Raw genomic sequence first — 22,344 nt, forward strand, 5'->3', positions numbered from 1 at the left:
GTGTAATGCACACCGAGATCATAACCGTGACTATTTGTATAACTAAAGATATTATTTAAAAACACGTTCCAGTTTAAGTGGATGACAGAGTTCACATCAGAACTATGACGACAGTTATTGATATAGTGCTTGGTGTGACTGTGAATTTCCCATTAGGGCAGTCCACACCAATGAAACTAGTCACAACTCAATTACGCAATTATTTGGAACTACTCACGACCATTATTACCAATGACTGTTGCAAGGAGTTGCATTGTTGTGACATGTAGGCGTGGGGCGGTATCGACATTTTGTTACTGCGATTACCGTCTTCCCATTTGCCATACTGTCGGTAAATAGTGACTTATTACCGCGATAACAAACCCCTGCTATAGAGCAATACACTGGTAGGAAATAACACAGACAAATCCACTATATACAATGAAAAACGATTAATGAAGTTATGAGTCACAGCAGAAACTAGAACTGCACTCTGTCGATGTATGCTTGTGCATACATGGCCACCACTGGCATCACCAGGTAGTAATGCTGGTCCCTCATTGGCTGTTAATGATGACGTTGCCAGAAATGCTGGTCCCTGATTGGGCTATGGGCTTAAACAGACACAGCTACATACCCATCTGACCTACCCACCCAACTACCTACCCACCAACCAACCTACCTACCTACCCACCCACCCACATATGCAGCCGAACGCAGTACTTTCCCGCTCTGCTGGCGCAAGTAAAAAGAAAAGAAAAGGTTAACTGTGGAGCTACTACTTGACATGTATGTATGTCACTCTCACCCACTGATGCACTCTGGTGCAAGTTCATATTTCTCTTCTCTCTCTCTCTCTCTCTCTCTCTCTCTCTCTCTCTCTCTCTCTCTCCACCCCCCAAACCATCTTGAATGTGGGCTTTCCATCTCCTCCAGCCATAGCCTTGTTTCTGAAGCCAGGCTGACAGTGAAGTGAGTCAGGCTAGCTCTAGCCTCCAGGATAGCAGCCCTGCCATAAGCAGCAGCAGCAGTAGTAGTCAGGCCACAGAAGAGCCTGCAGGCAGCATGCAAGGGAGGCAGGCAGGCAGGCAGCATCCTGTCATCCCTGGCTCTGTGCTCCCCTGCTCTCTTCATCCATCCCCTCCAACAGCCACCAGTCTTCCGCTTCTTGTGCTCAAGATGCAGGAGACTTTTATTTATTCGCCCCATTTGCAGGAATATGCATATCAGTTCTTCTTGAGCACAGCTCCCAGATAAGACCTGGGGCCGATTCTAAAAATGTCTTCTAAATCCGAACGGTTTTCCGAAAAAGAAAATGTATATATAAGTCACCATATAAGTGGTGCTCAAACCTTTTTCCATGTCAAGACCACACAGAATTATATGTAGTATGTGTATGGAGCCGTAGTGTGTAGTCAAGTTGCCGACTTGCCACCCTGTTGGTAGCTTTAACTCTATGGTTGGTGGCGACGACCGCATATTCATTTTTTTTACCGTCTCTTGATAAAACCAAGCCAATGCGTGACCCCACTGTCACCTGTCTGCGACTCCACTTTGGGTCGGGACCCATAGTTTGAGAACCGCTGTAGTAGAGATAAGTTACTGGAGTGCCACTGGTATCCCTCAAACGACCGGTGCTCATGGGAGGGATTAATATTCAGGAGCAAGGAAATATTATGACCATTATATTTTATATTTCTTAGTGTGTGGAAGAGGTGTGGTTTAACTAGCCTGGTAAACTGTCCCGGTCGCGTGAATCCACATTATCATGGTATCTTCTGCAGACCGATTTTGAAGAACCCATAAAGTGGAAGAACCAATCAGTGTCTGTAAATGGTGCATTTATATAGCGCCTTCATCCAAGGCACTTTACAGAGATTGTGCATTACATTCACCCATTCTCACACACATTCATACACCGATGGCGGAGGAAACCATGCAAGGCACCAACCTGTCACCGGGAGCAACTAGGGGTTCAGAGTCTTGCTCAAGGACTCTTCGACACCAGGGGAGCCCGGGATCGAACCGGGAACCTTTCAGGAACCCTCCCGTGTTCTAATGGCAGTTTCTTTACCCCTGAGCCACTGCCGCCCTGCCTGTCTGTGCCCATGGCCTGTTATTGACAGACAGGATAAACAAAACTAAAAGGATAAACACGGCAAGAAAGCCTCCGGGCTTGTCTCCGGTGTGTGCTGACAGGCACACACGTTAGGAGAGAGTTCTTCTGATTTGTAGAGTTTCAGCATCGTCTGAAGAAGAGCGGTGTGCTGGAAACGTTGCTCGGGTACCAAAAATAAATATGCTAAAGCGTTGTTTTATAGTTTTGCAGTTTGAAGTTCTGCCTCTGCCTTAAAAGGAAAAATGGATATGCGCCTCTTGTGACCCTCGTTTCTACGTACCCACTTTTTTATTTATTTATTCTGTAATTCATAGGTTGTGCTTTCGCATGATGATGCTACCAGCAGTTTTCCTTTACATTACACTGACTGACTGACTGACTGACTGACTGGGCTGCAGTGCTGTTTGCTAAGCCCCCCGTAGAAATGGTACGTACTCTCAGAATAGATCTCGCCCACGCTACAGAGAGAGAGAGAGAGAGACGCACAGAGGGAGAGTGATTTTAATTGTAGTTTCAGGGGGCTTTTTGCTCCCTACGTGATGATGATGTCACCGTCAACGCACAGCCTCAAGGGAGCCTGCATCCTGAGAGACTCTCTCTCTCTCTCTCTCTCTCTCTCTCTCTCTCTCTCATATCACTCCATCCTCCATCCTCGTTCAGCTGTGTCTCCTCCGTCTTTAGCGTTTATAGTCTTTTGTCATTTAGGTCAAGTTCTGCCATTTTTCCTCCCAGACTCGAGAGTTGTGTGATAATAAATCATGTCTTGAAGGTTTCATCGCCACGTCTTTTAGAACGTTGTCTCCAGAGACGTCTGTCACTGCCTAGTGACGCTTAGACAAACCCGAGGGGTGCACAAAGACATCGCACACTCATGTCTCGTGCACGACACATGCACATATAAGTGCAATTGAAGAGTGTGCATTACCTATTACTAACATACCTTTCTTGACTCTCAATGTTTATATAATGTTATAATGAGTGCAACACTTAAGAAAAACTAATCAATTTAATCATTTTTTCATTGTTCTATCTCGGTACACAATAGTAAAATTCTATGGTTTTGGTCCCTCAACAGTGTAGCAGCAATAACAACAAACAACAAAGAAATAATTAAGGAGCAATAATTGAGATGCATAAATAATTAAGAGCAACAATGGTAAGAAGAAGGCGACAATAGCGAAGTATGTTAGTCATAGCATACAGCACTTTTATTAGCTTGAAGGTGTTGTTTGCATGGTTCCTCCTATTCTTCTAAATATTATCCACATGTGTATGTGCGAAATATTTGTGTTCACATATCTATTTACATGTTTAGGTGTATGTACATTATGTTGCTTACCGGTATGTTTGTATGTGCAATCGAAGTGTGTGTGGGGTATGTGTTTGAATATTGGGGTGCGTGCGTGCGTCTGCCTCCACACGGGTTGACAGGCAACAAGACAAGGCAGTGTTATTTCTATAGCAGTGGTCTTCAACATTTTCAGGCCAAGGACCCCTTAGTTGAGAGAGAGAGGAAGCAGGGACCCCCACAACCATTTTCATAGATTCCATAATAGTTTCATTGTTTGACAGCAAAATCATCAGTGTGTTTTGGATTCATGTCAATTTGTGTTTTCAGATATTTAACCACTTGAACCGCCACTTAATAAACTTGACTTTTCACCCTACTTAGTCTGCTCTTTTTCCCCTATACACCAAAGCTCTTTGCCAAAAATAGCCGATCTGCTATAGTAGATCTGTTATTTTTGGCTAAGGTTCTCAGAATATGGACGCTAGGGTTCAAGTGGTTAATATAAAAAAGGAGAAAAAAGTTTCTATCACTCAAAGATTTGGAGGACCCCCTGTAGTATCTCTGAGGACCCCTTAGGGTTCCCGGACCCCCTGTTGAAGACCCCTGTTCTATAGGAAGAATGCAATTCAATGTGATTTACACAGAACATCAAGCATTATAGGATGCATAAAACAAAAGAAGAAAAAAGAAAAGAAAATCTGATGCAGTGCAGAAATGAAAGGAGGCAGCGGTAAACAGAAAGGTTGTAGTTGAGTTTTAAAATAAATGAGAGAGGCAGGAAACCTGCAGTTTGCAGACGTCCACAAAACAGTGGCCTCAAAAACACACTCATATTGATTGTCTGGGGTTAATTTGGTTTTCCGTTTCACTCTGTCTGTCTCTGTGCATTTCAGAATGGTTCTGTGTATAAAACGTGTCCTAAAACGACCCCTCTGTTTCCTGGCACTATTCCATCTTGCAGATGGATGTCCAAATATTGGAATATTACCAAAAAAATAAAATAAACATATATGTCCAAAATGGTTATGTTTCAGGAAATGAAAAGAGAGAGAGAGAGAGAGAGAGAAAGAAAGAAAGAAAGACAAAGAAAAAAGATCCACTGCAGTTATTATTTACTCACAAGCTCTTGTTTTCATTGGTTCCAATATTTATAAAACCTAAATACATACCATACACTCTTTTAAAGGACAACTTTGTTTTTGTTTTTTTTACAACAAGGGTTCACGTTTTAGATAGAACTTGGAGCAAAGAAAAGATGAGTGTTAAAAAAACATTTACTGCTTTCTATCGTTTTAGCAATTTTACTGATTTTTATTTGAGTGGGCGGTGGCATGAGTACAAGTGGCTAATTATGTCGTTTTAGGCACACTAAGCCAGTGATTACTTTATTACTATTACGGTATGCCTACTATCTCCCAATAAGTCACAATATCCCATGAAAGTCCACCGGGCAATGCGATGGGAATGCGAGCAAATAAAGGCAGATAAAGGTGACTGAAGCTGGTTGCACACTGCACTGCGTTTTCTCGTTGCGTTTTGGAAATCCAAAATCCTCGAAAGCATTTTTCAGACCAATGAGAGAGAGAGAGAGAGAGAGAGAGAGAGAGCGAAGAGAGATAGAGCAAGGGACCCAGTGGTGACAGTTACGAAGATCAGCGGCAGTGTACAAACATGATTGATATAACGTGAGGTTGATTATTATTATTTTTTCATGATTGCCTCAGTCATCTAGATGACTTAGCCAGAAAGGGAATTGTTTTTATTTCTTCTTTCCTGAAAACATAAAAGATATAACTTAGGCACTGAGGCAAATTATGCTATGAGGCTAACGTTTTGCTACGTTTGAATTTGAATCCTGAAAAGTGACAGTTTTGGGGCATATAGTCGACCCGACCTGTTCGTTCACATCCGTGGCTGTTACAGTCAACAGTGTGTGCACGCCGTGGCAGACGAGCACACAGAAGCACAGATGCACACGTCAGGGTGTGGTGTGTGCATGCATGCATGCATGCATGCATGCATGCATGCATGCAACCATGGCCTGCTTTTCCCTCCTCTCTGCACCAGATGTGAAAGAATAGTCCTCATAGTTGAACTTTGACCTCCTTCGCTGTTTGGCTGGAGCTCCACCTGGGCTAAATGTCAGGACGAAGGCCGTCATCACACCCCCCGAAGCATTCTTCTCCGTTCGCTTCAAGTCTGAATGCGTAGTGAAGCTAGAAAATAATGGCCTTTTGCTTCACCTTTTTGCCTTTTTAGAGAGATTTACTGCACAGTAAAAGCCCCGGTGTTAGATGAGAATGTACAAATAGAACTAGAGCAATTTTACACTCTGAGGGGGTTGCAAGTACTCACTTGCAAGTACTCACACAGGATACAGAATTAAGAAGTGAAACGGAAAGTGATTAAACCAAACAATTAGCGGCACAATAATTGTAACTGAAGCATTAGAGCAGTGGTTCTCAAACTTTTTACGCCAAGTACCATCTCAGAAAATATGTGTCTCTCCAAGTACCACCATATACCGGTATGTTAAAATACAGGTGCGTAGACCCACCCCATATATGCACAGTTAGCACAGGTGGCCAATTTATTCCTTGAATTCATGAAGATTTTTTTAGTTTTTGTTGCATTTCTAAGCCAATAATTTGATGACCGGGTCATCAAACAGCTTTATCTATCTGTGAACTTCCCATGCAAACTGATGATATTTCTAATGTGATTAATCCGTTCTCAAATCCTCTATTAACGGCTAGGTGTGATGTCATGCTCATTTCAGCACAGCTGGAGAGCCTATTTCAATCAATTGCTTGGTCAGAAGTACTACCTGTAGTATAATATAAATATTTCACTCCAATTATATATTTTTTCTTATTTTTGGGAAACTCCTCTGAGTACCACCAAAGGGGTGCCCATGTACCACCAGTGGTACATGTACCACAGTTTGAGAACCACTGCATTAGAGAACTGATTAAGCCGATACATTATCTGTGTGGGTTGGTCTCTCTTGATTGGATAACATTGGAATCCCAACTACATGTTTTATTCTGTTTATTAAAGAGCTGGAGAGACCCCTGTTATTGAAGAAACTCAGTTTGTTATCTTTTTTACAAAGACATACAGTATCAATGATACCAAGGCACCGCTTCTTTGACTGATGCAGGCTCATGCAGCTATGATTAACCTAGCTTGCCTATAATTTGAGAGGAATTTTAAATAATTGCACTCTTATGTACCCGATGTACACAAGATATAACAATAAAGACACCTTGAGCAGGTGGGAGGGTGAAGGGCATGTTATGAGACATTTTCATTAAATGCCATACCATACATAATCCATACCATACCATGGCACAATACCACACCTAATCCCCCAGCAAAGAGCTTGTTAGCAGTGTACACTCTGACGCTATCATGTGTAGACGTCATCTCTCATATTCCTCCCAATACAAATTAAGCAATATTACACTCCAGCCCTACCTACGGAACTCGCCTGTCGGCTCGTTCCTGCGGTAAGGGCTGTCGTGCAGGATAACCGTGTTATATGCAGACCCTCGAGTGTAATATTGCGATTATACAACTGTTGCCCTTAAAAAAAAACATGTCAACTTAATTTCATTGTAATTAAGATATTCGATAGGAATTTGTAATTTTGTAATGCCACATTTAGCTACTCTGTCCCTGAACGTCACATGAAAACCGCTAGCCTAGGCTGCCTAGCCGCCTAGCATAGTGTGGGGAGAGAGGAGCGCTTGCGGTCTTTTGTGACCACCGCAGCTGATTTCTTTACTTGATGAGAGGCCGTGCATCTGTGCTCGTTATATGCACGGTTGGAGAGCCTGTTTTCCATTGAGAGCCCGACTACCTGTTGTATAATTTTAGTTTGTAATTAGAGAAAAGAAAAGATGAGTGTTCAAATATTTACTGCTTTCTGTTGTTTTAGCCATTTTAGTATTTTGATTTCAGTGGTTGGGGGCATGCATACAAGTGGCTAAATATGTATTTTTAGACACAATAAGCTGACAATTTCTTTGTTACTATTTACACCAGCCCCCATGAGTCACATCTGCCCCTGAAAGATTGTGGTGCATCTTGGGAATGGGCTTATCGTGTTATGGTGTCTAGAAATACACATTTAGCCACTTGCATGCAAATCAAAATAGTTAAAATCACTAAAATGATAGAAAGAAGTAAATTAAAACATTTTAACACTCATCTTTTCTTTTCTCTAATGACTATCTAAAATATGAACCCTTGTTGTAAAAAAACTAAGTTGTCCTTTAAAGGGGTTTAAAATGTCTGAAAATACACATTAACACGAATCCAACATGATGGTGCTGTCAAACAAGTGAGTCTATGAAGCTTTCTATGGAATCTATGAAAAACATATCTGCAAGTAAATTTTATATAATATGTAGTGGGGGTCCTTGCTTCATCTCTCAGCAAAGGGGTCCTCCTTGGCCTGAAAAAACGTTCAAGACCCCTATTGTAGACAGGAGAATAAAAGCCATCAAATGCAGTTGTAACTGTGAGTATGTTTCTCCGAAACCAGAAACCAGTTGAAGTGGTTGAGCCTTAGTTCTTGTGAAAAGGAAGTGTGCACTTCCTCTGTCGCTCTTTCACTCTCTGTTTCATTGAACGCTTAACGCTCAATGAAAACCCATTGTTTAACGGGACCTTGACTTAATGGCACAGTAGTTGGTTGCAGCATTGTGTTGTACGTATGCACGCACGCAAGTGCCTCGCATTCATCTCAAACAATGTCATCACAAACCACTCTTTTGAGGCTCGTCCACTCTTTTGAGTTGTTAATATAAAAAGGATTGGGAGATTTGGAGGACCCCCTGTAGTAACTATGAGGACCCCCTAGGGGTCCCGGACCCCCTGTTGAAGACCCCTGCCCTAGAGTTAAACATAGGGAGGAACTGGCTGTATCTCCCACACCACCCCCAACCCCTGCAGCCCTCCACCCCAAGCCACCCCACCTAGGTCTGTGGGTGTGTGTGTGGGGGGGGGGGAGGTGGCCTTCCGGAAACGGCTTCCTCTGTGCGCGCACACACACACACACACACACACACACACACACACACACACACACACACACACACACACACACACACACTCGGTCAATACAATGGGTGAGATTGTTAACTGGATGGGTAGTCAATAATGTGTAATGTGAGACCCTGTAAGATACATTTGGTGTCTGTCTCCCCCTGTGGACCCAAACTTCTGAATTCAGCCTTTGTTTTATATTCGTCACGTCACTGTTAAAAGTGCCGTTCACACACTGGGCAAATAACCATAACTAGAGCTGTATTGTTCACCTTTGTGTTTCGTCCCTTGGTCAAGTAGAAAACGAAACTAGATTTTTTTTAATCAGGATTATAGTATCGTGATTGGAATCGTATCGTGAGTTGAGTGAATCGTCACATGTACTGTGTGCCTACCCTTTTCAGGTGCAAAGCATTGCCTGAAGCGTTCCTTCATTTTTGTAGTGTTCAGTCTGAAGATAAGAGGACATGGTTGGAGAGAGAGCAAATGGAAAGTCATAGAAAACAGGTTAAACAGAACTACAGAAACAGAAAATACAGATACAGTATGTATGTACAGGTAGCGTATGTGAAAGCAGGTACTGTATGATATTTAGAATGTTAGTGACTTAAAAGAAATGTAATTATATGGCCTATACTGTACAAAAAATAGTGAAAATAGCGGTGTAGCTCGGGCCATTTTCACAAAACGATGGGATCATAACATTTATGGAAATTCTTTTGGAAAAAAAAAGATACTTACGACCTGTAAAAACAGGTGTGTGGCCCAAGAACGGGTCCATCCATGGCCCTGTAGTTTGGGAACCCCCTGCCACACACACAGTACAATGGGTGAGATTGTTGACTGTGGCTGCTAGAGTAAATAATGTAAGATGAGAGGTGCGTGCGTGCGTGCGTGCGTGCGTGCGTGCGTGCGTGTGGGGGCTTGCCACGGCCCATCTGCCTTCATGACAATGAGCTGCTCTGACATCAGTGCAGGCAGCACCCACAGGCCCACAAACACAGGGGCGTCACGGGGGGGGGGGGGAAGTGGGACTGAGTTACTTGGCCCCAAGGTGGAGGGGCCTTCATTATTTTATACTTTAGCTATTGAAAAATACTGTAGCAGATATACAAGCTTGTATATCTGCTATTTTTGAAACGTCGTGAAAATGTGTGCTGCAAATCTTTGAATATATGTATTTCTTAAGCGAACGTTTGTAACTCACATATTGCTTCTGGGGGGGGGGGGGGGGGTCCCTGGAACTAAATATTTTGAGATGGGGGTCCGTGGCCAAATACATTATATTTTTTTCCCAAAAACATATGTTTTCTTTAAAAAAATATCAGATCTACAAGCTTGCAGCGTGCCACTCAGTGCCGCACTGTGAGCTTGTAGATCTGCTATTTTTCAATAGCTAAAGCACAAAATAATGCGTAATAATGCATTCCCAGTCTAAATGGGTTAAACCCCATTCCTCTATGAAGAACATTCATGGGGGGCCCGCAGTGAATCCTTGTACCCAGGGCCCAGAATTTGGTGTGACACCCCTGCACAAACACACAACTTCCCCCATGCATGTGCTGTTTTGAGCGGTGGCGAAAAGTAACTAAGTACATGTACTCAAGTACTGTACTTACAAGGAGGTACTTAATCTCAGTTGGAACTGTTACCCCCGCAACCCGATTCCGGATAAGCGGTTGAAGATGGATGGATGGACTGTAGTATTTGCAATTTCCAATAGTTTTACTTTTACTCCACTACATCTCGGATCAAAACATTGTACTTTTTACTCCAGTACAATTTCTTTCTTTAGTTACTAGTTACTTTGCAGAAATACATTAACCACTTTAGCCCTATTTTATACCTAGGCTATTTGAAAATAGCTGATCAACTTGCTCACCTTGTGTTTTGTTACGACACGTTGTGAATTTGCAGATTAGCCCGCTGTTATACTTTGTGTGTTATACGTAATGTCATTTAAAATGGATGCGTACACACACACACACACACACGCACGCACGTGCGTGCGCACACAGTGTAACACATGGTGCATCATCCTGTGGTCACACTGGGAGACAGTGGTGGAAAAAGTCAATTGTTTTTAAAAGTATCAATACTGCAATATAGAAATACTCTGTTAGGGTGCCCACACACCAAAATACCTATGAGAGTGGAATCCGCGTTCCGCCAATGCATTTCAATTTGAAGGGAGCGTTTTTTGCAGAAATCCTCTGCTGGCATGAAACCGCTTCACTCTCATTGAAATGCATTGGCGGAACGCGGATTCCACTCTCATAGGTATTTTGGTGTGAGGGCACCCTAAGTCCGGAATTCAAAATGTACTTAAAGTACCAAAAGTAAAAGTACAAAATGTTTGAAAATAGAGCATGAGCTTGTAGATCGGCTATTTTCAATTATAGCCTAGCCTTAAAATGGGTCTAAAGTGGTTAATGTATGTTTTATAATATTATAATTTATATCTGCAAAGTAACTAGTAAAAATAAAATGTAGTGGAGTAAAGTAAAACACGCTCACAACACATCACAATGTGGCGCGTTGTGAGCTTGCCTTCTAGATCGACTATTTCTACTATCAATGTTCTTTTTTTAAGTATAAAGTTGTCAAACAGGTCAGTCATGTCTTTGTATACTTAGGTTATGTGTCATATCTGCCATGTGCAACTTATAAGCCTACAAGCCAAACAGAAATGTAATTGTCCACAAAAACAAATCAATTGTTAAATTATCGTAATACAATTATGTGAGCGACCATTAATCATCATGTAAAATGACATCATGGTGACAGCCATAGTGCAGGGTTCACATGGCGGTCCTGATGAGGCCCTCCTCCCTGCCTGGCTGATGGTCTGGGATCCCTGCCAGCTCATTCATCCCACAACGCAACAATGATTGCATTCTGTTGTTTGTTCGCACATGATTAGAGATGGGAAAAGGTCACAGAGGCTAGTCCACTGACTCCACTCCAGAGATGTGGAAGTGTGCATACTGCAAAGGCCAGACCCAGTGCTGTAAAGTAACTAAGTACATTTACTTAAAGGGGAAGACCACCCATTTTCAATATTGAACTATGTCATTAATATACCCTAGAGGAGTTGTGTGGAAATAGAAAAAAAGTTCCCCCTCTTCTGTGTTGCCTAGAAATGGAGGATTGATTTTGGGGTTTGTATTGTAAATTACAACTTGATGACATCACACATTGTACTTTACAATACAAGCCCCCAAATCAATCCCCCAGTTCTAGGCAACACAGAAGAGGGGGATTTTATTTATTTATTTCCACACAACTCCTCTAAGGTATATTAATGACACAGTTCAATATTGAAAATGGGTGGTCTTCCCCTTTAAGTACTGTTTTGAGGTATTTGTACATTACTTGAGTAATACTTTTACTTCTACTCCACTACATCTCGCATCCAAACGTTGTACTTTTACTCCGCTACATTTATTTGAAAACTTAAATTACTAGTTACTTTACAGGTATACATTATACTATTATAAAACATGCATTAACCCACTTCAGCCCTATTTTATACCTTGGCTATTTGAAAATATCCGTTCTACAGATACTCATTGATCGGCTATTTTCCAAGTTAATGGCATTGAAAATGAAAAATTCCACATTCTGACTTGGCCATACACACTTTTTCAGCTGTGAGATGTTATTTTGCTTTAATCCAAGCACATGTATGTGTGTGTAGTGTGCACGTTTGAATGCATGCATGACTCTGTAATCGATACGAGATTGTCATCAAATTTTACTTGACCATTGATCGTCATACAAATGATAACGTATGCCATTTCTTCAACGTGGAAACTATTATGATGATAATTGTGATTCATCTCAAATAATTGCCATTAGGCGATTGCGTAACATTGTGAAATGAAAGGCCTACATACTGTAGATACATAATGCATGCGTCCTCTCAGAGCATGTGTTGAGTGAGTGTGCATGTTGGAATGCATGCATGGCTTGGCTCGACATGTATGCCCTCTCGACAAGTGTAGGCACACATACATACTTACAAACATACATACATACTATAGCGTACATACTGTATATATACATACATACATACATACATACATAACATACAGACATACATACATAGATAACATACATAACATTCATAACATACATACATACTGTACATACATACATACATACATACTACACACAGAATACAAGGTTTCTGTCCAAAAGCAACCACGTATCGTCTCCGTCAGGCAGAAAACTCATCTCCATATTTTAACTTTCTGTGTTTTCTTTTTCTTTTTTTTTAAATGAACGCCCCCACTTGATCATACTGCAGCTAGGCCTGTCACAAGTATTACATAATCACCAAATCGCAATTATTTGACACTAGACCTTACCCGTTCGAAGATATGTGCTGCAAAATATGTGCAGAGTGTGGGTTATGGCCGGGGAAAGTAACTGTAACTGGTGCGTGCGTGAGAATATGTGGGAGCATCATAATGTAAGGAGCAGTCCATGGAGGAGTGTATATTTTTGATGGATACAAATAATTTAACAGCAAAATTAGGTCAATAGAAGTATGGGGATGTATGTGCTTGCTCCACATAATTTTTCCATACCCGTTGGAAGATGAGACAGACATCACCCGGTGCATGCGTGACCCATGCAGAGAGAGAGAGAGAGAGAGAGAGAGAGAGAGAGAGAGAGAGAGAGAGAGAGAGAGAGAGAGAGAGAGAGAGAGAGAGAGAGAGAGAGAGAGAGAGAGAGAGAGAGAGAGAGAGAGAGAGAGAGAGAGAGAGAGAGAGAGAGAGAGAGAGAGAGAGAGAGGAGAATTCCTAACTGTGAGAGAGGGGTGTGTGGGCCCGGAGCTACAGATCCCATGGCCTGGAGGAACGGACCGTAAGAGGCAACATTCCTAACTGTGAGAGAGGGACATTCCTAACTGTGAGAGAGGGGTGTGTGGGCCCGGGGCTACAGATTCCATGGCCTGGAGGAACGGACCGTAACCCTGACAACAGGCTGTAGTGTTGAACAGAAGTGGTGAAGAAACGCTAATAAATAGCTTGAATTTGGGAAAAATGAAATTCGGGCTCCGTCACCGTGTGTATAATGCTAATGGCCAATGCCATGTTAAATTTGGGATCAGTGGCTGAAGCGAGTGAATAGATAATGCATTGTGTGACTGACTGACTGACCTACTGACTGACCTCCCTAATCATAGTATGGATAATGGCAATTATTTTTTCATAATCGTCATAATCGTTTCCATGTTGAAACATTTTCATATAGGCCTATTTTCAAACATTTTCAAAAATAGTGGAAATAGCAGATCTAAAACTCAAAACGTGTCGCATCAAGGTTCTTTAGTATAAGGTTGTCAAATATGTCAGTATTTATTTTTAAATGTAGCTTATGTGTCATATCTTCCATGCCATGTGCAACTTCAAAGCCTACAAGCCAAACAGAAATGTAATTGTAAAAAACAATGAAATCGTTAATCGCAATTATTGAGTGACAATTAATCGTCATGTAAAATGTCGTAATCATGGCAGCCCTAACTGCAGTGTTAGGCATCAAGAAAGGCATCAAAAGTAGCTCAAAACGCGGCACAAAGAGACCCGTTTCGAGCTTGAAGATCTGCTGCCTGTGCTTATTTATTTATTGGACAATCAGGTTTCCACCCGACAGAGACGACATACTGGTGCTGCACAACATAGTTTTCATTCTCTTGTGTGTGTGTGTGTGTGTGTGTGTGTGTGTGTGTGTGTGTGTGTGTGTGTGTGTGTGTGTGTGTGTGTGTGTGTGTGTGTGTGTGTGTGTGTGTGTGTGTGTGTGTGTGGTTTGCCAACATATCATGTAGAATAGATCAAGGCTCTTCTTTGTCCTTGTCCCTCCATGGCTAAAGCTTAATTTATACTTGTCTGCTCTTGTCATGCATGGAAAATAGCCAGCATCTACAAGCTCACAATTATGCAGAAGTGTGCTTTCATCTGGACGAACAAGAGAAGTGACTTTGTACATCATTCAAACATCATTCAGAAAGTAGACACGGAAGAGATTGCAAAGAAACAAAACACTTCAGAATGTACAGCAATCATTTTGTTTTGCTAAATATATATATATATTGCTATGCAATGCAAAAAGAAAAGTGTATATTATAATGATTGATAAAGTAACAGAAGATAAACAATAAGGTGCTTGAAGGTTCTCTGTATCTTATTACAATCTAAAATAACCGTGCGTGAGATTGTCAGTGCGTTATCAACACGTAATCGACATCTGATGTAAACATTGTGGTTACGCAGATATGCTATTAGGCACTCGGCCAATCGCAGTGTTGTAAAGCAGCCAAGTACACTTACTCAAGTACTGTAGTACTCAAGTAAATGGTTTAGTTCTTACTTTTGTAAGAACTGAGGGTTTCCATTGTTAAATACTTTTACTTCTACTTCACAACATCTCAGAGACAATTATTGTACTTTGACTCCCATTACAATATGAAAACTTCAGTTACTAGTTGCTGATTTGATTGATTGATTGATTGATTGAAGACTTTATTAGAAGTTTGCATGGGAAAAGGCACAGTTTCATGACGGTACAGTTCACTGGTACAAGGTCTACTAAGGAGATCCTAGAAAAGACTAAGCTTATTTCCATAGGAAACCATTGAAGTATCTCATATAACATTGAATGACAGACGGATAGAACACAGTACTATGCAGTAGATATAGTCAGAAAAAAGGGGAAAAAATAAATTAAATAAAAACATACATTTTTTTTGTTAGATTATTGTCTATGCATCAATCACTTAAGTCATAGTTTATACCTTGTTTGAAAATATCTGATCTACAAGCTCAAAATGTGTTGCTAAAGCGACACGTTGTGAGCTTGTAGATTTGCTATTTTCAAATATTTCTTTACAGATTTTGAGAACATCACAATCCTTTTAACCACTTTCTGCAAGCTTTCTACGATCTACAAGCTCACAGCTAGTCGCTTCACGACACCTTGTGAGCTCGTATGCTATTTTCACTTCCTCTTTAGTTATATACATGTATTTATATTATTTTATTAATGAAAATGTACCCACAAACCATAAAAAATGTGCCTGTGACCCAAACACGGGTCCCAACCCACTGTTTGATAACCACTGGTCTATTCAGTCCTGAACAGTGAGGAATTGAACAGTGGGAATTGATTGAACAGTGGGAATTGATTGAACAGTGGGAATTGAACAGTGGGTATTGAACAGTGTGAATTGAACAGTGGGTATTGAACAGTGGGTATTGAACAGTGTGAATTGAACAGTGGGTATTGAACTGTGTGAATTGAACAGTGGGTATTGAGCAGTGTGATTTGAACAGTGTGAATTGAACAGTGGGTATTGAACAGTGTGAATTGAACAATGGGAATTGAACAATGTGAATTGAACAGTGTGAATTGAACAGTGGGTATTGAACAGTGTGAATTGAACAGTGTGAATTGAACAGTGTGAATTGAACAGTGTGAATTGAACAATGGGAATTGAACAGTGTGAATTGAACAATGGGAATTGAACAGTGTGAATTGAACAGTGTGTATTGAACAGTGGGTATTGAACAGTGGAAATTGAACAGTGTGAATTGAACAATGGGAATTGAACAGTGTGAATTGAACAGTTGGTATTGAACATTGGCTTTGTTTGTGTTTCTCCTGCAGGAAGAAGAGATGTTTCGACCCAACATGTTTTTCCTGTTGCTGCTGCCTCCCATCATATTTGAGTCTGGATACTCTTTACACAAGGTGGGGGTGTGTGTGTGTGTGTGTGTGTGTGTGTGTGTGTGTGTGTGTGTGTGTGTGTGTGTGTGTGTGTGTGTGTGTGTGTGTGTGTGCGTGTGTGCGTGTGTGTGTGTGTGTGTGTGTGCGAGCGTGTGTGTGATTTCTCAAAAAATAGCAGATCTGCAAGCTCATATCGTGGCACAAAGTGACCCGCTATGAGCTTGTATATCAGCTATTGTTTTGAACAGCCAAAGTATAAAATGACACGGAGCACACTTGGCAACACTTTGCTCGGTGTCTTGTGAAGCCATTTAATGTGACAAGCTTTGTACTGAGGCAGCAGTTTTCATGTTTTTAATGGAAGCCACGTCTGGCCCGCAGTGAGGTTTTTATTCTCTCACACACACACAATGGAACCGGTACTATTTTAAGAGTGTTGCCATGTCCCCTTCTCCTTTTCATTTAATATGCTGGCTAACATGTTACGTAACGCCGTGTAAAACACGACTCTACATGGCATTATTCATGTTGTGTACCGTCATGTGTCGGGTGAAAAGGAGGTTAGCCTTTGAAGCAAATGGAAAGAAGAAGAAGAACAGGCATTTCAACGCATCTAGTGTAGTTGTTATTATTAGACACATGTTCTTGTTAATACTTTTAACCCATTTAGAGTAGACCAGAGGACCGGATTCTACAAATGTCTTCCAAATCCTAACAGTTTTCTGAAAAACGTATGTTTCTATATTAGTGGTTCTCAAACTCCCCAGAATGTATTTGGCCGCGGATCCTCTTCTTAAAAATATTTTATTCCAGGGACCCCTCCAGAAGCAAAGATTAAAAAATGTGCAAAAACTTTCATAACTTTTCAAAAATAGCAGATCTACAAGCTCATAGTCTGGCACTCGGTGCCGCACTATGAGCTTGTAGATCTGCTATTTTTGAATGGCTAAAGTATAAAATAATGGTTAAAACAGTTAAAGTAAAAATGCGTTATGGGCTCGCAACAAAATAGGGCATTATTTTACCGCTTAAACGTAAAAAAAAATGTCTTGTTGCCCCAGTGTTAATTTTGACAGATTATAGTCACGTTTTAGTCATTTGACATGTTTTAGTCCGGTTTTAGTTGAGGTTTCCTGATTTTAGTGGACTATACAGTATCTACAGTTGAATTAGTTGACTAAAAATGTGTTGCTGTTCATTCTGAAAACTATTTTCGGAGTGTGACATCCACACGCAACCAAGCATAAAATGACTCCTCTTAAATCTACTGGATGGATCTCTTCTCTTCTCTCCTCCCTAAGATTCTAGTTTAGTTTTCATTTGTTGACCAAATTGTCAATATATTTTAGTCGTCATAGATTAGCATTTATTGTGTTTTTTTGTGTTGTTTCGTCTGTGAAAAAAGGTAGTTAACGAACATTTTACGTCATGGTTTTTAGTCTACGATATTAACACTGCATGTATGTAATGTATCTTCAGGGTAACTTCTTCCAGAACATCGGTTCCATCACGCTGTTTGCTGTGATCGGGACGGCCATCTCTGCCTTCATTGTAGGAGGAGGCATCTATTTCCTTGGACAGGTGAGCTTTGGGTTTGTTCTTTTGTTTTTGGCACTCAAAACAAACGGTGTGTTTATTTAGCATTTCATAGTTGGGCAGAAACCTTGTATCTCCAAGTATAACATTTTTATGTTTTTTTTTTCTCGTAAGTAAAGCCCTGCTTCAGCATACAAGATTGTTGCACAAAACTAGTCGAAATATATATGTTTCTAAATTATGAATACAGAACATACGGTTTTGGACATACAAGGTTTCCACTCGAACGATTTGCAGAATATTTACTATTCTGTCCATATCGTGACATAACTCGGACAGCGCTGAGTCGGCTCATGCGACCTTCACAACACTCGAATCGCCGACTCACTCGCTGCCGCTCGCTCGGCGGTGTCTCACGTGGATCAAGGTCGCCTGAGACGGCGCACCTCCGTTGTCAACACCGAAAACAAGCGCTCCTCTACAAGAACCAGCCTTACCCATGTTGCTGTTTTGATTCACCCCACGTCGACACATAGTTTTACAGAACAATTGTGAAATTCTTTAGATGCTGACATGCGACTAGATGCCTGTAGGCTAATGTGTGTGTGTGTGTGTGTGTGTGTGTGTGTGTGTGTGTGTGTGTGTGTGTGTGTGTGTGTGTGTGTGTGTGTGTGTGTGTGTGTGTGTGTGTGTGTGTGTGTGTGTGTGTGTGTGTGTGTGTGTCATTCTCTCCCAGGCTGATGTGATCTACAAGATGACCATGACAGACAGGTGAGTGTTGCTCCACTTTGTAAGAGACTAGAATTGAAGAGACAGTGGGAAACACATTATTCCTACTGTATGGTTCCATCACTGCGGCTCCTCCTGGCTTTGTGATGAAGACAGCAAATTTCGATTTAGATTACTCATAGTCTTTTGAATAAAGTTTCATTTATTTATTATGTTTTTGTTATATTTTAGTCATCTGAAATGTTTTAGATTTAGTCTAGTTTTAGTTGACTAAATACTATAAGATTTTAATCGACTAAATCTACAGTTGATTTAGTCAAAATTGCAGATCTACAAGCTTGCAACGTGTCACAGCGCAACACGTTGTGAGCTTGTGGATCGGCTATGACATGTCATGGCATCACGGGAAGGTGTGAGGGAAGCCTTTTTCTCAATATCGCATAGACAAGCTGATCTACAAGCTCACAACCTGGCGTGTTTTGTGACGTGTTGTGAGCTTGTAAATGCTTTTTTTCCCCAACATTTTCCTGAGATGACCCTTCCTCTGCAAAAGGATTACAACACAAACAAAAAGCAGAGGAGCTTCTTTGCGGTTGTAGTCATTTTGAGTGTAAATCGTCACTGTCAGGCAGAAACCTTGTATCTCCAAGTTTCAAATTTGCATGTTTTTTTTTTTCATAAATGAAAGCCCTGCCTCATCATACAAAACAGTCTAGTTAACTCATTTAGTGCCACCCCTTTCACCACTAGAGGGCGCCCAGTGGCCATAGAAAATCCCATAGAGATATGCTGGTATATGCAGAAGCCCTGCAGCCATGACTTGCCTGAACACTTTCCTTTGTGCATGTACAGGAAGAGGATGAAGTTAGCTTGAAGTTAGCTGTTGGCTACCAAGCATTTTAGAAGCCTTATTTTCGTCAACTTAGCCATGATTAAACCTTGCACACCTCATGCATGGGAAAAAAACAGAGAAGAATGAGCTCTAAAAAATCCAATGCAATCCTGGATTGCATTGGAGTGGATTTGTGCAGTTTGTTCACAGCTTTCAAACAAAAAAATCCGATTGGAAATCCGTTCAGGCATTCTTGAGATAATCGCCATTATGTTTTACATGTTATGTAAACAAACATGGCTGCCCTGTATGTTAGATGGGGTTGTATGGGGGTGGAACATGCAAAATCGTGATTGAAATCATGTTCACTAGATTTGATGGGGTCCAAAAAAAAATTTTCAAAAAAAAAATTTTCAAAACATTTTTTTTTTTTTTTTTTTATATCCCGAACTAGTTCGGGATAGGCACTCTGGGATGCGATAATATATCCCGAACTAATTCGGGATAGGCACTCAATGAGTTAAAATAGCCGATTTAAAAAATATATAAATACCAAACGAACGGTTTTGGACGTACAAGGTTTCCACTCGACAACAACGAGATGTGTGTGTATTGTGTAAACCATCGTCTTGTCAGCGCAGCTCTTATGTGTAGAAGTGCTACAGGAGCACTTTCAAGACAATTTCCTCTCTAGCAAAGAGGAAGCAGCAGCATTGTCCTGGCTGGGGGTCACAGAGCCAGTGGTATAAAGTAACTAAGTACATAATACTCAAGTGCTGTACTGAAGTACTCTTTCTTCAGTATTTTCACTAGTTTTGCTTCTACTCCACCACATCTCAGAGGAAAATCTTGTTCAAAGTAGATGTAACCATTTATTGCATACATGGAATACAGTTAAATTTGGTGTTAAAGGACTCCGTGTTCGGAGATGTTCCATGAACTTTCTTCACGCATGCATGCTATGCACAATCAGGGAACTTTTACTCGGCACTTTTACAAATGGCACATTTTGAACTTTTGCACTGGGACATTCTGCACAATGAATACTTTTACTACTCTAAGTATATTTTAAGCTTTTACTCAAGCACATTTTGAGTACGGGACTTCTACTTGTAACAGAGCATTTCTACATTGCAGTGTTGATACGTTTTACTTAAGTAAAACATGTGAGTACTTTTTCCACCACTGCACAGAGCAGCCAGCGAGCTGAGAGGGAGAGCACAGTCGATATGTCAGATAGAAGGATGACACTGAGCCTTTGGCAGCCAGTCCAGGAAATTAGGCCTGGGTTAATTAAGAGAAAATACATCTAAACCCATGGCCTTAGCTGACCTGAAATGTTCGATGTTTTGTATTTATTTATTTTTAGTTAATAGCTGCTATAATAACACTAGGGAATTAGAGGGGAGGTGAGAGACCTTTTTTTGAGAACGACTGCTCTAGACATTGGTACCCAAACCTTTTAGTTTGAGACACAAAAGAGAAATAATTTGACATTCGCCCTTCGTGCCGCGTTGAGAGCTTGTAGATAGGCTATTTTCACTAGCACTTAATTATCATTATATTTTGTTTATGGAATTTCTTTGTTTCTTTGTTTGAACATTCATACAATTCTCACATTATTTCTATTTCTAAAAATACATTTATGTGTTGGGGAGGGGAACATGGATGGCCACCTGGATCAATTCACTTTGATAGTCTCTTATCACCATGAGATGGCGACGCCACTCGTTTGCGACGCCTCTTTCTTTGTTTATCTACTAGCCTAGCTCAGCTGTGTTTAGCCATTAGCTTACTATGCCTAACTTTAACCTCAGTAAAACTATGCCTAACCCTAACCTTAACCTCCGTGGGGTGAGGCGCTATCATTCCTGCCAACGCTACGTTGTCGTTGTTGTGGATCAAAGCGACCGCTTGTTCCGCCCCGCGCCGCACGATGAGCGCTCCGGTTCTCGATCTAACTGATTCTCGATCTAGCGGTGACATATATATATATATATATATATATATATATATATATATATATATATTTTTTTTTAAGGAAAATAAAACAGGATTTTTACTCGATTTGTGGCCCAGAAAAATATATCTGCGACCCAAAAATGGATTCCGACCCAGTGTTTAGGAACCAGTGGTCTAGAGAACACTCCTCTGCCTCTAACACATTAGCAGCTCTATGGAGATAAGCAGAGGTTCAGTGGTGACAGATGATGCCTAGTGGTTTTGAAGTCACCTACCAGTAGAATGGGAGGAATGTCATCTTCTCTGAAGGAGCTGATAACGACCAGAGTCCAGCTCTTCAAAGGACCTCTCTCAAGTGGAGCGTATGGGACCATGGAGTACAATGATGGGAAAGAGAGGGACAGTCAGGGGGTGAAGTGAAAGATGAGAAGGTGCTGATGACCTTCGGCAAACACAGAAAAAAAGAAAGAACAAAGTGTCACACACCCTAGCATCGTATCATGCAGTGATTTATATATTTGATGAATCGCTTAGTCGCTTTGGATTAAAAGCGTCTGCTAAATGCCTAAACTGTAATGAATGTTTCAGCCTGTTGGCCTTACAACCAATCTGTTGATTCTAAAGGAAGGCCAAACAGACCGCAAACGTTAATCGAATAAAAAACCAAAACAAATCACCTGCATATAGAGCCAGAGTAGAGCCAGAGTGCGTGACACTTTTTTCTTATTTTAAGTGAAAGATGAGAAACATTTAGGAACACGGAAATTCAACTTGGGAGATAGATGTACTACTGTAAGTAAATCTGTACCACCACCCAGGTCAGAAATCCTGGAAAGTGGCTGAAGAGGTAGGCTTATGGCAGGGCTATGGATTTAAAGTTCTCAGTCGCCACGACTCATTTCAGTCATTTGGATTCCAAATGAAGCCAGCACGTCTTCAATGGAAGCAGATTGCACACTGAAAATAGACCATCTACACCAGGGGTCTCAAACTGGCGGCCCGGGGGCCATTTGCGGCCCGCAAAACAATATTTTGTGGCCCCCACCTTAATATGAAAGTTTAATGTTACTGCGGCCCGCGAGTGAACCTCAAAACAGTTAATAATAC

The 22,344-nt window shown here is 41.1% G+C and overlaps 1 protein-coding gene across 2 annotated transcripts in view; it reads left to right on the top strand.

Moving 5' to 3' along the window:
- Positions 1-22,344, top strand: part of slc9a8 (solute carrier family 9 member 8) — a 105,309-nt gene that overhangs the window by 34,146 nt on the left and 48,819 nt on the right. For both annotated transcript variants that reach the window (XR_013962340.1, XM_080733559.1), the window contains exons 5-7: positions 16,119-16,202; positions 17,658-17,759; positions 18,451-18,485. Coding sequence is in view for 1 of the 2 variants with exons in the window: in XM_080733559.1 (XP_080589685.1) it covers positions 16,119-16,202; positions 17,658-17,759; positions 18,451-18,485 (221 nt within the window). In the remaining variant the exon portion in view is untranslated. The remainder of the gene's footprint in view (positions 1-16,118; positions 16,203-17,657; positions 17,760-18,450; positions 18,486-22,344) is intronic.

This window comes from Nannobrachium achirus (genome assembly GCF_963921795.1).
Source record: "Nannobrachium achirus genome assembly, chromosome: 9".
NCBI classification, from domain to species: domain Eukaryota; kingdom Metazoa; phylum Chordata; class Actinopteri; order Myctophiformes; family Myctophidae; genus Nannobrachium; species Nannobrachium achirus.